Below are 18,107 nucleotides of genomic sequence, written 5' to 3'. Positions count from 1 at the left end.
GCTTCGCGCTGAGACTATTACAGATACAAATATGCATTTGATATGAAGAAATTAGCAAATAGGATCGCTGGCCTCTTGGCCACCAAAGAAAAAATGGGGCCCAAGTAACCGAGTGGAGTTGCTCCAGTTTAAAACCCCAGCCCAAAGGTGCATCAAAGCCCATTTGGCATGGGTTTCTGAGGGCAACAGACTTGGGTCAGGCTGCAGGGAGCTCTTTTCCTGAAGGTCACAGGACACAGATGCATTTGCATCATGGACAACAGGATCCAGCAGGGCTCACTGTGGGCCCAGTCACGGGCCTTACAGCTGGCGCATGTGCTGTAGGCAAAATGGAAGGACTGACGGACACGTAGATGACCTTTTCCCAAACTCACCATCTATGTTATGCTATAGATATGACCCAGTCTGGGAGTCTGCTCTCTTTTAGCATTTTCTATTTTGGCAAATCCTCCTTACAACCAACTTTAATATCTGAATACAAAGTCAATGGAAGTCTTTGACTGAAATTCAAGCGTCAGAGGCCAGCTTTTCTTTTAGCAGTATGGTTGAACCTGGAAATGAGCGAACTTTCTCCCCAGTTTAGCCAGTTTGAAAAGTTCCTTCAGCTGTGTGTGCCGAGGGGCCTTGGGTTGGGTTCTCTCCTCAGGGAAGTGGGGAGGAGCTCACAGAATGAGCCAAGCGCCAGCGGCTGTACAACTTCTGTTTTATTTTGTGTGCTTTTTTATAGGATATAAATAATGACAAAAATTACAAAATTTATAACTGGAAGCCCAAGCTTATTTACACATATGCTTCAATATGCTTCTGTTTCAGCAAAGCTACTATTTACTTTGCTCCTATACAATTTCCTTTTGGTACCATATTTTAGTGTTATTTTACTCTCATGTGACTACATACATATCAACAGTGAATAGGCAAAATATATACAAGGAACTGTTCAGTTCAAGTAATTTAATATTGTATTAAAATTCTTCAACACTGAACTAAAACCATATACATTTGTCAGTTTGAAATAAAATTTAGTTATTCTTCAAAACTCACCAACTGATAAATGTAACTAATAAACTCGGGTTTAAATAATATTGGTTAATAAAAAAATTAAGACAATTCCACAATTTATCAATATCTCTATAATGAATTTCAAAATGATTCACAATGTGATTGGTTAGAACAATATACATTTAAATGTTATTTTTCTATAATGATATTGGTACTGTTTATATAATTTGATTCTACATAAATATACATTATGGTATCATACAAATACTTCACAGAGACATTAAAAAAATTAAAATACCTTAAAGAAATGTAAGTAAATATTATTTAATCAAATAGTAAGCAAACATTTTTTTTTGTCTGTTTCAAGAAAAGTTTTATTACTTTGGAATTTCTTTTTTTTGTATTTATTTTTTCTAGAAAAGAATTTTTGCAATAGAATTTTATTAACACCTTTCTCAAACAAGGTTTCCATAACAGAAATCTTGACAGCAGGAGCCCTAGATTATTATTATTTTAAACATGTTCTTTAAAACACTGTGAATATTAAAAAAAAACGATCTCTGCAGGTGTATGGCTGCGTTAGCACTTTCGGACAACGCCAGTGTGCGTGCCGGGGGTCTCCTGCTCTGTGAACACTATCAGGATTTCACCACAGCTGATCCAGTCCTCTTGGTAGTAGAAATTTAGTTATTTGAAATGAACCCGGAAACATCCTGCACAACTAACCTAGTTTTCTTATTAATGCATTAATGAAACATTCTTTTAAGAAAAATATTTAGTACAAGACACATTTTTTTCTGTGCATAATAAATTCTGTTTTAAATAATTTTTAAATGTTTGAATCAACCATGAGATTTAAAGGTTTTCATTATTCGACATAGCTGATTACATATAAAATCCACAAATATAGAAATTGGGAAACAGAATTTTCTGGCAATCATGGTTTCTTTTTTTTATCTTTTTTGCATTAAACGTTGATCCTTAGTGATAGAAAGATTTTACAGATGCTTTTATGGGGCTAGTTCTGGTTTTTACCTTTAAAACTGCTGACAGTGAAAACTAAACCCAAGATTTGTTATACTTTTAGGCAGTATTAGCATCCCCTTCACTTTTTGTTTTTTAGAAAAAGGTCTGATCCCCAACTAAAGCAAAGCGTGCTGGGGTGGTCCAAGGAGGTCCTGGAGGGAGGCCCGGGACCCTCGCCCGCGCCCCTCGGGGCTGCGGCTGGAGAGTCTGGGTTGCGTTTTCCGTCACTGGTGCAGAAAGAACTTCCCCAGGAATGGCCAGCGGCCTCCCGCCCGTGACAAGGCCACCCGAGCGGAGCAGTCTTCCTCCTGGGCTGGGTGGGAACGGAGGCGCAAAGGAAAGCCTGCTCCTGCTCCGGACCGCTGGGCGAGCAAGGCGCCACGAGGACGCGAGGACGGCGACTATCAGAAAATCGTGGTTTCATACTTGGTATTAATGCCCCTCTTGGCTTCCTGCCCCGGCTCCACGATCCACGGCAGATTGGCCAGAGTCTTTTGCTCAGACGGGTCGATCTGCTTTAGAACAGAAAGGCTGATGCCTGTTAGCCAGCAGTGTGTGGCCACAGCAGCACCCCTCCCTCCCTCCCTCCCTCCCTCCCTCCCTCCCGGGCCCAGGCCACGTGTCCACCTGGACCAGCTGCCCCAGCGCTGTGCCCTCCAGCTCTGCGCAGCCCTGGACCTCACTGGTCAGGCCTGGCCTCGTCCCCAGGGTGCATGGAAGGGGACAAAGACAGAAACACGGCCCAGATGAGAGGCCCAAAAGCCAAGTCCAGAAAAGCCTGGCCCTGGGTGAGGCTGGCTCACAGCACCGCCTCCTAGCTGGACTTCTGCGCATTGCCCTCCTCAAGACACTACTCAACCAAGCCCTCTCCTCACCTAGCAGCTGTGCCTGCTTACCCCCCGCGAGAGGGCACCCCGACTTTCCTGATCTTCTCTTAGTAGCCGTGCCTGGTTACCCCCCCACGAGAGGGCACCCCGACTTTCCATCATCACTAACATGGTATCTATTCACCCTCTGCTACCATGGGTGCTGGGAGGGCCCGGCTTTGTGCGGCTCACAGCTGTCTCCCCCACACTTGGGAAAGCTCAACCCAGTTAGCACTTGTTGATAAACACTGAAGACAGCCAGGCGGTGGTTTATGGTGGCCTGGAAGCCGGCTAATGCCTGCCTGGCTGAGGCGGGAGGCGGGGGCACCCAGGACGGGGGTGGCAGGTGCCAGAGCGGCGGTCAGGGAAAGTGGCCACTGGAGAGGCTGCAGCGCTGCGCAGAGTGGGCGACTGGAGGGGACGGGAAGCCGAGGGTGAAGACCAGTAGGCCTGGCCTTGACTCAGACCCAGCCATATAGTAAAATGGGGATGTGTGTGTGTGTGTGTGCGCACGCGTGCGCACGTGCGCACAGACAGGGCACTGCTGAGGAAGGGGCAAAGGGCCTGGGTGAGTCCTCGCCCAGCTGCACCATCCTCCTTGGTGTCTCCACCCAGGCCAGGCCAGGGAGCTTGGAGCGCCTCCCCTTTTTCTCTGAGCTGGCGGCCGTCCAGGGCAGAACCTCTGCCTTCCATGGGGTTTGACTGAGTCTCCATAGCCCAAGAGGAGGATTTCACTTATTCTTAGGATGGTGCATTTTTTTTTAAACAATGAACAACTGGAGCCAGGGGAAATGGAATACTGATGCCAGCCCTGGGGGACAGATCCCGAGGCAGGAAAAACACCATCTTACTCACTCTGTATTTTGTTTCCCCGTGAAGACACCTAGCTGCCTATCCTGTGAGCCTGCCTGGCATCCGGCCCTTAGTGCTCCTCTGGATGAAGTCTGTGGGGACCGCGGGAACGTCGGAGGGGGCCACCTGCCACGGGCAGACGCACCCAGCCCACGTGAGAAGGAACACGAGTCTAAGAGATGATCCTCCAGACATTCTGTGCTCTCCTGGACATTCAGCCTTATCCCTTTCGAAGACACACTCGCCGACCCAGCCCCAGTCCCTCAGTTCTTCATCTGCGGCTGCTCCCACCCAGCCGTGGGCCTTGGAGCGGCCGAGGGATGGCTGAGCACAGGAGGTCTCTGTGTACACGAAGCTTCTCTTTTTGTGGAGGAAGAGTGGCCATAGCAAGCGATAAGCGAGCTATCTTAACTAACAAATGCTTCGCAGAGGTAAGAGGGAAAACCTGCTTGAGCGTGATTGGTCGGCTGCCCCAGAATGGGTGGTCAGAAACATCCTCATCCAGTGACTGAGCCCTGAATGACAAGATGGAGCCGGCCGGGCCACATCAGGGGAAGATCTTCCAGTGGAGGGGGCAGGCGGGGACGGGAAGGCCCGGGCGCTGCGTGTGGTGAGAAGTTAGGTCCTGGTTTTGGGGTGTGGGGCATGAGCTGCTCTGCACCGTGTGGGTCAAGGGTCTGCTGGCAGGTGTGTGGCTGTGGGCTTCATGACAGGTGGTGGCTGGGACTGGGAAAGCGACAGGCAGTGGGCAGGTGCGTTTTGAGTGTGGAGGGAAGGGGCCCTGCTCTTGGGGCTGGATACAGAGGTGTGGGCAAGACGGGCATGGGGACAACTTGTAGATTTCAGACCCGGGCAGCATGGGGAAAGGTTGTGCCTTTTTTTTTTTTTGGTGGTGGTACTGGGGGTGGAACCCATGGGCTTTATTTTTTTTAATTTATTTTTATTTTTTTTTTTACCTCCGGGCTATACTCTCAGACCTATTTTTTCTATTTTATTTGGAAACAGGGTCTCACTAAGTTCCCGAGAGCCTCAATAAGTAGCTGAGGCTGGCTTCGAACTTGTGCGATCCTCCTGTCTCAGCCTCCCAAGTGTGGGGATTACAAGCGTGCGCCACCACGCCTGGCATGGTTGTGCCTTTTATGGAGCTGGGAAGATGGGCAGAGAAGCCACTCTGAGAGGCAAGTCAAAAATGTTGTTTGGGACGTACCAAGTTTCCCACATCTGTTAAACCTCAAAGTGGGGGTGCTCAAGAAGAAGCTGAATGTGTACGGTGGGAGTTCTGGGGGTGAGTCCAGGCTGCAGGGGGACCTGGGAGTGGAGGGGCTGGGGTAGGGGGCCAGGGACCGACGGTGCAGTTATGGGTGCCACATAGCCATGGGTGATGGGCTGGCATGAGAAGCTGGGTGTGGAGGAAAAGAAGAAAACTCAGAGAACAGAGAGGCCAGACGCCCGAAGGGGGGATCAGCCCTGTGGATGTCAGTGTTGCCAAGAATCACAACAGGACTGGGGCCGCAAGGAGGGCGTAAGCAAGAGGCCGCGTGCTCTGTCAACACTGGGCATGTTGTCTGCTCTTCCCCATGACCCTGGGGATGGGGGCTGGTGGGAGAGAGGCCCATGTGGGAGGCCTTGGGGCTGAGAGGGCAGTGGGTTCTAAGGCTGACCCAGTGCAAGCACCGGGGGTTTCTAGGATGCAGGCAGACAGCAGGACACAGGTGGGAGGCTGGCTGGGAACTCCCCAACTTTGGGGTGTTGCTACTACCAGAGGAAGCCGCTATGGGGTCACCTGATCTTGCAGGGCCAGAGGGTCTGCAGAGCCTGGGATGGGAAAGGAAGGAATCCTGGGAAAGGCAGAGGAAGCAGCTGGACCTTCCGCAGGGAGCTCAGCTGCTGGGGGGCAGACACCTCTCAGAGACAATGCCCAGCCTTGCCCAACACAGCACAGCTCGCGCACCTAGCTCCTGCCAGCTGGGTACCAAGGACATGCTCACAGTGAGCTCTGTGGGTCTCTCTGGAGGCCAGGGGCTTTAGAAAGGCCTTGCTCCCCGGGGGAGGCCTCGGGGGACTTTGTCCCCAAGCTCTCCTCTGCCTGCAGGTAAGAGTCACCAGGGACAGCACCTTGGGCTTGCACGCACCCTCCCTCACCTGGGTGCTACAGGGCGTGGGAGCCTGGTTCAAGCAGAGGGTTCTTCAAGGCTTTGCCAGGAGGCGGCCCTGGAGTTGGGGTTGGGGAAAGGCTGGTGTCCACACCGTGCGGCCCCCTTTCCTCCTGCTAATGGTTTTTGCGAGCGTCTCTATCTTCTACTTACCACTGACTTGCGGATGCTAACGCGGGGCTTGGGGATGGGTTTGGAGGGTTTGTTTTCAAAGCTTTCCGGAAGTGTGGAGGAATGTCCTCCTTTTCTTGCTTGTAGCGCTAGCTGGTAAGCGACTTCAAAGGCCTGTCCCAGTGTTAAGATGATTTCGTAGGCTAAATTCTGCAAGCAGAAGGAGAAGGCAGTTCACTCCAGGCATACTCCAAATCAGAATGGGTGAAAGAGCTGGGGAACACCTTAGGAGATGGGCTGGCGAGGACCTTAAACTACCCCCTCCCACTCTGGGGCTACAGCGACGCAGAGGAAATCTTTGTATGGGCTATGTACAGGACACTCTCCATTTGGCATCTACATAGGCACTGGTTGTCAGGGTGGCAGACACACTGGTCCCCAGCCACGAGGAGGAGCCGGACCCCCCAACCCCCCGTGAACCCTGTCACGTGGGACCCCTCGGCTCCAGGGCCTCTCCAGACAGACCCTGGGGAGCAGGTTCTGCTCCGAGGGCTCGGGAGTGAAGGGGTTACTGGTTTTGGCTCAGCCAGGGCCTGTGAGGCTGATCCCACACACTCCACAGGAGGTGTTCCTGAGAAGTTTGGGTCTTTTTACCTCAAACATCTGTGATTCAGTGAACATCTACAAAACACAATCAAAATCTAATTTAGGCTGAGGGGAGAGGCATTAGTCATTCGGTGTGGAGCGTCGCGGCTGCAGCGGCGGGCTGTGCCAGCAGAGCTCAAGCAGGGCCAATTAGCTACCGGTTTCTTGAGGCTTTTGCTCTCCCTGTGAGTCCGCTCTATATTTTATCATCAAATCAGTAAGAGACAAGAGAGTCTCTTGGGCTAGAACGCCATACTGAGCCACACCTGGGAGGTTCTTTTCTTTTTGGTACTGGGGATTGAACCCAGCAGGGGCATTCTACCTCTGAGCTATACTCTCAGCCCTATTTTATTTTATTTTTTATTTTGAAACAGGGCCTGGCTAGGTTGCTGAGAGTCTTACTAGGTTGCTGAGATTGTCCTCAAACCTGTGATCGTTCTGTCTTAGGTACCCAAGTACTGGGGTTACAGGTACGCTACCACAGCCGGCTTAGGAGGTTTTCTTCTTTGGACGTTCCATTTTTTTCTCTCGGAATGATTTCTGACTTTTTTCTCTTCACATCTACAGATGCCTATCTTTGATTTGGCCTTCTCTTCCAACTGCAGCTCTACCCTGCCTTCTGTCACTGAGACAACGTGACCTGGGCCCCAAAGGCAGGGTTCCCACAACACTCTGCGGTCACTGCACATCGAAAACAAAAATAGGTGCGTACCGGTCCTTGAGAATATTCTCCAGGTCACTGCACCAGCTGAAAGCCGGCACCATCTATCCCGAGTTCTCATTCTCTGAACGTCCATTCTATGAATGTTTCCTTGTGGTGTCTCAAAATCACCGACGTAGCCTTCTGTTTTCCCTGCAGCTCGGGTCTCTCCATTTATGCCTACCTCCACCCTCCCCAGGCACCCTGGGAGCCCAACTGCCTCACTGCTGGGACGAGTGTCAGGCTCTGTTCCCATGGGGGAGGGTGTACAGGGGATTATGGGATGGCTTTCTGAGGCCATGTGGGAGAGGCCCGCGGATTCTAGACCTGCCGTATTTCCGGCTGATGCCAGATCAGTTGTCATGGTCCTAGAACCAAGCGGGAGAGAATGCCTCTGAGCACCTCGGAGCTGCTTGTTAGGAAATAATGACTCTCTGAGACAGACGCCTGAGGCCGGAGATACTGCACCTTGCCCGGCAAGCCCATCCCATCCCGACACTGGAACACAGCTCTGTGTCTGCTAGTAAATTAGTAACACAGCCACAAATGATAGCGGAAGAGGACGGGGAGACAGCTCTGGGCATCGCAGCACAAAGAAGGCAGCCTTGCCCCTGCCTCCCCTGGGCGCGTGGCCCCGTCAGCCTTGCCGCGGGTCCCCGCGGAGGTGGTTGGGGCTTCTGACTCCCCAGGGTCAGCAGAAAGTGGAGTCACTGTGTTCATCGCCGCTGTGGGAGATGGTGGGTGTCCATCCGCGGGGGACACCCGGCATATATTCGTGCCATGGGTAGGAGATACTGGACGAGGGGAAAGGCAGGGTTCACTGACCCTTACGTGCTAGGGCAGTGGAGCTTAGAGAGTGCGAATTTTTCTATCATCAGTAGTCTAAAATGGGTTCCCAGAAGTGAGATCCGCTTCCAGCTCCAGTGTCTTCACCTGCAAACCCACGCTGCTCATTTGAGCAGGTGAGAGTTTTCGCATGGGTGTTATGAGAAACTGTGAGGTTTTACAACCTCTTAGAGTTAGTTCCTGGTATTAGGAAACTGCTTGAATAAGAGACAAGAGACCAGACTGGGGGAAGGGTTTCTGCCAAATGGCCTCTCCTGGTTTGGTCTGGACTCTGCTTGACTTCTTGCTTTTGATTCACTTTGGAATGCTTTTCTTTTAGGATTGTGAATAGCAAAGAGCTGGATGTTGTTACCATCCTCTTCTGCAGCCTTAATGTGTGAGGTGTAGACGCTGGCTGTCAGGGAGGCCCACGGGCCCCGACATGCCTGCTGAGGGCTGCTGGTCCCGGCATACCAGGGTCCTAGTGGGAATGGGTGCCTGCCAGATGGAACTCAAGGTCGGTCTGTCTGTCTGTCTGTCTGTCTGTCTGTCTCTCGTAGTGCTGGGGATTAAACCCAGGGTCTTGCACGTGCCAGGCAAGCCCTCTACCCCTGAGCTACACCTCAGCCTGAGGACTTGCACTGGATGGGCAGGGAGCCCCTCTGCAGGGATATGCTCCCTGCCTCTCTTGTCAACAGTCCCACTGTGTGCAGCTGGAGGAGAGTTGTTATCATCAGAGCAGGGTGCTCTATTGGGACAAAGGCTGAAAATTATACTGCAACAGGATTTAGTGACATTAAGAATACAACATCAATTATATTAATGATGTAAGGAGAATCCTGTCATCATATAGAGTGCGGGAGTCTTGCAGCCTCTGTCTGGGACTCTTGGAGCACTCTCTCTGGGGGACCCAGTCCTGTGTCAAAAGTCTGATCACCCTGAGGTCGCCATACTAAGCCAAGCCAAGCCCAAGGAGAGGCTTCCTGCAGAGCAGCACTCCAGCTGCCCCAGCACAGGTCCCAGGTGCAGGAGCGCATGAGCTGCCCAGCAGACAGCACGGGGAGGAGACCCGAGCCCCCCGCAGACCACCCCAGCTCAGCTACCCCAGCACCTGTGGCCATGTGAGCTGCCCCAGCGGAGGCCCCAGATGCTGAGCAGAGAGGAGCACAGCTGCCGTGCCCAGCCCAAATTTCTGACTTACAGGACCATGAGCATGATGAAGTGGCTGCCGTTTTGTGCCACGACATTTTGGGGTGTTTTGTTACACAATCCGCAACTGAGCGCCACGCCATGCTAAGGCAGGCTGGCTGGAGCCTCGTTCAGGCAACACAAAGTGAGCCTGCCAGTCCTTGCTGCGGGAGCCCAGTCCTGGAGCCACTCCTGCCCCAGCTCTGGTGAAGCTGAGGCCCGTGACCCAGCCTGTCCCAGGGTCACAGTAGCACGCGGGTGTCTTTCCACGTCTGCTGGTCCGGACCACAGAGCTGTGGTGTCCTTCTAGGTCAGCACCGCCACGCTGTCATCGCTGGTTGCCAACTTCCCGGGTATAATGAAGCTTACTTGGCTGTACATTCATGACCTCAGGTCACTCCAGCACTGCCACCTGGCCGGCGTGGTCGACCATGCCTCCTTCTGCTTCACATAGCTTCTCAAAGCTTAGTGACTTGCCTGGCCTTCCCAGCAGGAGTCTCAAGATACACCATGGCAAGTGGCCCGAAGTAGTATTTTCTACCGTATACAGACCACTAATGAGAGGTAGCAGGTGTGTGGACAAGCAGGCTTGCACACGAGGAGGAGGGAGAGGTGTGTGCGGGTGTGGGGAGGGGATTACTGGAAAGTGCATCCTTGTAGTCTCATTTTCTTCTCAAAATGCAGGCAAACTGGGCATGGTGGCTCACGCTTGTAATCCTATCATTCAGGAGGCTGAGACAGGAGGGTTGGGGGTTCATGGCCAGCCTCAGCTACTTAGTGAGACCCTGTTTCAAAATAAAGGATAAAAAATAGGGCTGGAGGTATAACTCGGAGGTAGAATGCTCCTGGGTTCCATCCTCAGCACCACCAAACATAAAAAAATAAAAATGCAGGTGATACCACATGCAGTAACCACCTTACTAGTTGATAACACTGGCTACCATTTACTATTTACTGTGTGATCAGTGTTCTACAAGGACCATCTCATTCAGCCCTAGCAACAGCTCTATGCTGTAGGCGTAGAATTCCTGCTTTGCACTTGAAATAATTAAGCTCAGAAATTATTTGGTTAAATAAGCCAAAGTATGTTGGTGCACACCTGTAATCCCACTACTTGGGAGGTCAAGACAGAAGGATACACACACACACACACACACACACACACACACACACACACTCACCTAGCTCCTGGCTGAGCTGGGATTTGAACTTAGGTGTTCTGACAGGTTGTACACTTGACCACTTAGAACTATACTTGAAATAAAATAAAGACTTCTGTATACTTTTAAATAACAAATGCAGCTCCCGGTGGCCCCTGCATCTCAGCTGAGGTAAAGGTATCTAACAGCCGTGTAGTTTTCTGGATCTCAGGCGAGGTCGGGTGGGAGGCTGCCTTCGGGAGAAGGGTGTTCTTTGCGATTTGCCCTGATCCATCAACACAGAGGTCTGCACCCCCTGACTTGCCGTGAGGATGGTGTGGGATAGCAGCTAACACTCCTGGTTCCAGCAGCAGCTATTTCAGATAAAGGCAGAAGTCTCAACTTGGTGGAGAGCAACTTTAAGGGGTGGGAGGCACGTTAACAGTTATCCAAGTCCCTCCCCTTAATCTGTGGGTTAAAAATTGCTACCGCATAGGAACCTGGATTGAACCCAGAGGCATGCTATCTCTAAGCTACACCCCAGCCTTGTTTTATTTTTTATTTGAAGGAAGCTCTTAGTTTTTTTTTTTTTTTTTTGGCAGTATTGGGGACTGAACTCAGGGGCATTTGACTATACCTCCAGTAATACCTCTAGCTATACCTCCAGCAATATATTTTGTTCTTTGTTTTATTTATTTATTTATTTATTTATTTATTTATTTATTTATTTAGCGGGTCTGGGGATGGAACCCAGGGGCATTCAACCTCCGAGATACACCCCCTGCCCTATTTTTTATTCGTTATTTTGAAACCGGGTCTCACTGAGTTGCAGAGGGCTTCACTAAGTAGCTGAGGCTGTTCATGTATCATGATCCTCCGGTCTCAGCCTCCGGAATGCTGGGATTACAAGCATGCGCCACCACGCCCAGCTGTTCTTTATTTTTGAAACAGTCTCACTAAGCTGCGGAGAGCCTCACTAAATAGCTGAGGCTGGCCACGAACCTGTGATCCTCCTGTCTCAGCCTTCCAAGTACTGGGATTACAAGCGTGTGCCACCATACCTGGCTGAAGCAATGTCTTATTAAATTGCTGAGGCTGATCTTGAACCTGCGATCCTCCTGTCTCAGCCTCCTACATACTGGATTATAGGTGTGCACTACCAGACCCAGCTAGGAGCCATCATATCTGTGTGTGTGTGTGTGTGTGTGTGTGTGTGTGTGTGTGTGGTGTTGGGGATTGAACTCAGGGGCATTCTACCTCTGAGTTACATCCCCAGCCTGATTTTTTATTTTTTATTTTGAAACAGGGTCTCACTAAGTTGCAGAGGGCCTAAGTAGCTGAGGCTGTCCACAAACCTGCAATCCTCCTGTCTCAGCCTCCCAAGTACTGGGATTGTGAGCACACCCCACCACGCCTGGCCAAGAGCCATCATATCTTAAGGATGGATTCTGACAGTGTTCAGGGAGGCACACTTATTTTTCTTATGCTGACCAGGGACATGTAGGCCCTTGGTATTTACTGAGGGATCCTCAGGGAACCCAGGGCTGCATCACCAGGATATTTACTGAACTCCTTCCAAGTGTCAGGGACTGCATTCCCAGTGTCTGGCCTCGCCTATAGCATCTAAGAAGTGCTCATAGAAGGATCCAGTAAATCCCTCTTCAGTTCCAAAGGAGGCTCATGGAAGGATAAATAAATGTTTTTCATTGTCCTGCATCCTAGTCACCGAGGCCGCACCTGTCCCATTCCTCAATTTAATATTAAAAAAAAAAAAAAACACCCTGTAATCATAGGTTTCCTGTCCCCTAGGAAAAGCTCTGACACTAAGTAATTAATTTATACTAACTGGTGTATTACTAGGATTTTTCTGTTTCTTAGTTTAAAAATGGCATATGTGCAAGATACTCATTATAATGTGTAAAATTTCATGAACAGGGTCCAATTAAGTATACTGGATAGATCCATGCAGTGGAATATTAGGTAGCCATTTAAAATGAACATTGAAGCAGACTTCCTGGAAGATGGCGACCGAGAAAAACGGGGCTTAAGAGCCCCGCTAACAACCAATCTCCATTCCCACAAAATCAGCGCCTTTCATAGCCAGAAAACACCATCACCAGAGAAACAAAAAAATCACCAGGCTCCAGAGAGAAAGCGGACTGAGAACAGAGCTCAGAGCCACAGAGGAGATAACCGGCCTCATGCCCGAGGATGTGGCAGCAGCGCCATACTGCCGGTGGCAGCGGCAAATTCACCAGACGGCTACAGCAAGCCGAGGTGAGCCGCTGCGGAACAGCCAGGCGGGATTTCTCGCTGCAGGTAAAATCTAAAGCTCCCAGTGGCTGAGCTCAGCACACGCCGCAGGGTTTCAGAGTGGAAATCAAAACCAAGAAGAAATATGCCAGCCTCACGGCCGAGGGCGTGGCAGCGGTGCCATATTGCCACCAGCGGCAGCAGCAGAGAATTCACCGAATCCAGTATAGCTACATCTGCGTACTCAAAAACAGTGAGTCAAATTGTGGGCCACAGAGGAGAAATCCCAGTACTGTACTCCCTGGGACTTGACCCAGTGGGGGAGAGGCGGTGGCAGAGATATCACACCATAGGAGAACGTGCAACCTGGCATCCCCCACAGTCTAAAGCAGCCTCTATCGACTCCCTGGGTCGGAGACTCTGTGATACAACCCAGTAAAGGATAGTGGGGTCAGAGATACTACAGACTCGAGATCCAGAACACCTTAAGTGAAGTCATAGTGACCCAAGGGAAGAACCCAGAGAAGGCACAAACTTCCGAAATCATGGGAAACAGGAATAATACTGGAGCAATGAATGCCCACAACCCCACAACATCAGAACCCGATAAAACAGAAAATCAGAGATTTCTAGAAGATCAAATCAGGAAAATAACTGTAGAAATAATAGAGGTGCTTCGAAAAGAACTCAGAGAGAGTCAAAAAGAGATAAAGGATGCAATTAATGAAGTAAAGGCCTCAATTCAAAGCACAAACAACCGATTAGACCACATGGAGAACAGAATCTCGCTCTTAGAAGATGATCATTCCAAAAATGAACGCATAGTTTCTAATCTAGGAAAAAATATCCGACAGCAGGAATCTGATATTGAAGAAATATGGGCCCATTTTAAGAGAGCTAACCTAAGAATAATTGGAATAGAGGAGGGAAAAGAAAGTGAAACCAAAGGGATCAACAATCTCTTCAAGGAAGTAATAGCAGACAATTTTCCAAACATAGAGCAAGAGGTTGATACACAGGTCCAGGAAACTTATAGAACTCCCTTTAGACAGGATCGGAGAAGAGGATCCCCACGCCACATAATTGTCAAAATGACCAATGTGGAAGCCAAGCAGAGAATCTTAAAGGCAACAAAAACAAAGGGCCAAGTGACATTCAGAGGCAAGCCAATTAGAATCACTCCAGACTTCCCAAACCAAGTCATGAGAGCCAGAAGGGCTTGGAGTAACATATTCCAAACTCTGAAAGAAAACAACTTCCAGCCAAAAATTTCCTACCCAGCAAAACTTTCTATCAAATTAGATGGAGAAATAAGAAGCTTCCATGACAAACAGAAACTGAAGGAATTTTTGTCTTCAAAACCAGCACTAGAGAAAATACTCAAAGAGATTAACTACAAAGAAGAAATAGGTAACACACACCAGAACCAGAGAAACAAGAGTTTCCATCCAACAGACAACTAAGATTGGTTATCTGTGGAGATTCATTATTTATGTTAGTCTTTTACCTATCTCTAAATGGTATTGTTTGCCTTTATTGTTGTTAATTTTTAGGATTTCTAGTTGGAATATTAATATACCTTCAGATATAGCATTTGGAAATATTTTATCCCATTCTATTAGTAACTTTTAACTCTGTTTACATTGTCTTTGGATATACAATATTTTTTTTATTTTTTAGGGAGTTTGTATACTCTTCTGTTGCCTGTGCCATTGAAATCATATCCAAGAAATCACTGCCAATTTCAGTGTTGTGAGGTTTTATGACCCAGATTTTCTCCTAAAAGTTTATAGTCTTAAGATTTATATTTAGGTCTTTTATCTATTTTGAGTTAATAATTGTATATGGGATTACATAAGGGTCCAACTTTATTCTTTTCCATGTAATTATTATGTTTCAACAATATTTAGTTAAAATATTATTATTTCTACCACCAAATGTTCGTGGAAACCTTGTCAAAAATAACTTGACGATATAGGGAAGAATTTAGCTCTAGGCTTTTATTTAACTCCAATGGTTTATATATATGCCTTTAGAATAGTAGTACACTGTTTCAATTATTGTAGCTTTATATGGTTTGAAATCAGAAAATATATATCTTCTAGCTTTGTTCTTTTTCAAGATCGTTTTGGGTATCTAGAGTCCATATTCCATATTAGGATAGAGTTTTTTTCTGAAAAATAAATATATAAATATATGATAGTTTCACCTAAAAAAATAGAAAAAAAATTCTCTGGTAAGAAAGAGAGTAAAAAGAAATATTGAAATGTTATCTTTAAGTCATCAAAAGCTTGGTATCAGACAAATGAAACTGTTATGTGAGATTATCATTTTTAATTTTGGATAAATTTCTATAATACTAGATGTCAACCACTAAGCCAAGCATGGGAGGGAGGTGGGGTGGGGATCGGGTGGGGGCTGACTGGGCGATGTGTGCATGTATGTCTACAAAAGTTTGTATCCCACTATGATGTATGAATACAGTGCAGCAATAAAATAAAATAAAATAAAATAAAAAAACATTGAAGCTATGGCACATGGCTATAATCCCAGTATTTAGGAGACTGAGACAAGAGGATCACAGGTTTGAGGACAGCTTCAGCTTCAGCAATTTAGCGAGACCCCATTTCAAAATAAAAACTTAAAAGGGCTTGGTGAGGAAAGGCTCTTAGCCTGGAGGTAGAATGGCCCTCTGTTCAATTCCCAGTAAAACAAACACACACACACACACACACACACACACACACACACACCAAACAAATAAACAAAAAAAAAATTGAGTCATTCAAAAAACAGACTGAGAGCCGGATATGGTGGCGTATGCTTTGTAATCCCTGTACTTGGGAGGCTGAGACAGGAAAATATGGGTTCGTTTAGCCAGCCTCAGCTACTTAGTGAGGCCCTCTGCAACTTAGTGAGATCCTGTTTAAAAAAAAAAAGACTACAAAATAGGTCTGATGGTGTATCTCCGGAGATAGAATGCCCCTGGGTTCAATCTGCAGTACTGCAAAAAAACAAAAACAAATGCTGGGATTACAAGTGTGTGCCACCATGCCCAGCTTGCCTTGAACTTTATTAAAGGTGAATATGTTTTACGATTATAAAAATTTTCCATTTTGATAACAAGTAAGAAAACCCTTTGAGTTCAAAACAATCTTACTCATTCTTCAAGCTTCACCTTGAAGATCTAAGTGCCTCTTTTTTGTCGGGCTGAGAGGAAATGTTTTCTAGGAAGATGCAGGCCCCGTGTGAAGGTGTTCGCATGGCTCACCTCCATGTGCCAGCAGGCTGGCCCTCCGTTTGGCTGTGAATCTTATTTAGACTCTGGTTTTCACATTGGACATCAATTCTAACACCTGTTCAGCTGGGTTTTAAAGTATTCTGCTCTCAGTTGGGCAGAGTGGCACATGTTTACAATCCCAGTACCTGGGAGGCTAAGACAGGAGGATCACAGATTCATGGCCAGCCTCAGCAAGTCGTGAGGCCCTGTGTGACTTAGTGAGACCTTGTTTCAAAATAAAAAAATAAAATAGGGTGTGGGGTGTAGCTCAGAGGCAGAATGCCCCTGGATTTAATCCCCAGTGCCATGACAAACAAACAAACTCCTGTTTTTCCTTTTTCCTTTAGCCCACAAAGCTCCAAAGTACAAAACGAGGAGCCAGACTTCCTACAGGCCAATTTCTATGAAGTCAACCTGAACGAGGTGGGCATCAGACATTCGCTTCTGGGTGTGCAGTCTGTCTGCTCTTGTAGCGGTGCGAGGCCGGATCCCTGCACCGGGTCTGGGCGCCCGTGAACCTGAATCATACTCTGTTTCCTCTACAGGGACATGAAGCAGCAGTTGCGGCAGCTCAGCAACTGCCAGGCGATGCCGCTTTCTACTCCCCAGGGACCAGGCTCTGTGCCTTCTCCAGACTGTCCGACCATGACAGCACCTTAGAGGAGGATCATTGGCCCTCTTTCAGACGTGAGGAACCCAGGATCAGCGGGAATGATTAACTTGGCCAAGTTCATAGCTACCCTGGGGCGAAGCCAGGCTTCACGGTCAGGCCTGACTTCAGATCAAGCGGTGTCTGAGCCCCTTGGCTTCCGTCTTCCCTGCTCCCATGAACCCGCCTGTGTCCTGCCCCTCCCCCACTCACAGGAGGGCCTGCTAAGCAACCGTCTTGTGTTCAGAGATTCCCCGTGTGGATGCTGGTGAAGATGCTAGTGCGCGGTATCTCCTCACCAGAGCCAGGGGGTGTGCAGTCAGATTTAAGGGTTGTTCAAGGCCTGTTTCCTGGGATGAAGGGCATATTTTTCAGAACCGAAGCATGTGATTACCGTATTTCCCTGTTTGCCTTGGCCTCCTGGAAGCTCAGAGCCAAATTGGTAGCCTCACCTTTAATAACCAGACAGAACTCTGTGTTCTCTTTGCAGGTCTGGCTTCAGTTGACTGCGCGCCCTGAGGCTCAGCACCCTGGGGCTCTTCCCCTTGGGCTCTGCGTGTGTAGAGCTTAGAGTGCGGCAGGTGCAAAACAGGTGTTTGTTGGATCAAGTGAAGGAGGAAGCTGCCCGGCGGACCTCTAAGATGGGGGCCGGCGCTGAAGGATATGCTAAGGGTGAAGGTGGCTGCCAGGGCCAGTTCTTTCCTTCTGCCTTCTCCTCCACAGGCAGACCCATGAAGACAGGAAACTGTTCTCGGCCGGGGTCGGGTGGGATCTCCAGAAACCACGCTTCTCTTGGGGCTGTATTTTGCTTGTATCTCTTGTTTCTTAAGAGCTGGGGTAAGCCTCATCTACAACTTGATTCACCCACGTCCTGAGGCAAAAATAACTTTGAGAATATTCTGGGCATGCTCACAGAATCCGCTGACATCTCTTTAGCTCGACTTATAATAGTTAGTTCTCTCAAGTGCCAGCCAGAAATTAATCTTTGATAGGTTACAGAAATAAATATGGCCCAGTCACAGGTCTCCAGCACTTAGATAGAAATAGTAGGAATTCTGACAAGATACCTATCTGGGCCAGAACTGACATATCCACTGGCCAACACGCAGACACCTTTAGGGCTAATTTCAGCTAACAAGAAGAGTTAGGAAATTGTAAGTGCGGCACATGAGGACCATATTGAAAATACTAAAGAAGAAAATTAAATGCACCTGTAAAATTCCACACTTGGGATACAGTTACTGCTAACATTTGGGTGTATTTTCTTTTTATATTTGTAAATACACATGTATACTTTTATAGACTGTATGCATATTTATATGTGTGAATTTAAAGACAAAATTAGGCTCACATGTTATGTGTGGTTTCGTAAGACGCCTTTCACCTAACATTATATCATGAATTTTTTTTTTTTTTTGGTG

At 48.2% G+C, this 18,107-nt stretch overlaps 1 protein-coding gene across 17 annotated transcripts in view; it reads right to left on the bottom strand.

Moving 5' to 3' along the window:
- Nucleotides 1-2,429: 2,429 nt before the first annotated feature.
- Nucleotides 2,430-18,107, bottom strand: part of ANKS1B (ankyrin repeat and sterile alpha motif domain containing 1B) — a gene marked incomplete at both ends in the record, with an annotated part of 1,119,409 nt that continues 1,103,731 nt past the window's right edge. For 10 of the 17 annotated variants that reach the window (XM_080705700.1, XM_080705709.1, XM_080705713.1 and 7 more), the window contains 2 exons: nucleotides 2,430-2,540; nucleotides 6,050-6,217. In XM_080705700.1, the coding sequence (XP_080561826.1) occupies nucleotides 2,430-2,540; nucleotides 6,050-6,217 (279 nt within the window). The remainder of the gene's footprint in view (nucleotides 2,541-6,049; nucleotides 6,218-18,107) is intronic. The other 7 variants (XM_080705710.1, XM_080705711.1, XM_080705714.1 and 4 more) reach the window with 1 other exon arrangement.

This window comes from Muscardinus avellanarius (genome assembly GCF_963383645.1).
Source record: "Muscardinus avellanarius genome assembly, chromosome: 11".
In the NCBI taxonomy this organism is placed as follows: domain Eukaryota; kingdom Metazoa; phylum Chordata; class Mammalia; order Rodentia; family Gliridae; genus Muscardinus; species Muscardinus avellanarius.
This window is presented reverse-complemented; position numbering and strand designations above follow the sequence as displayed.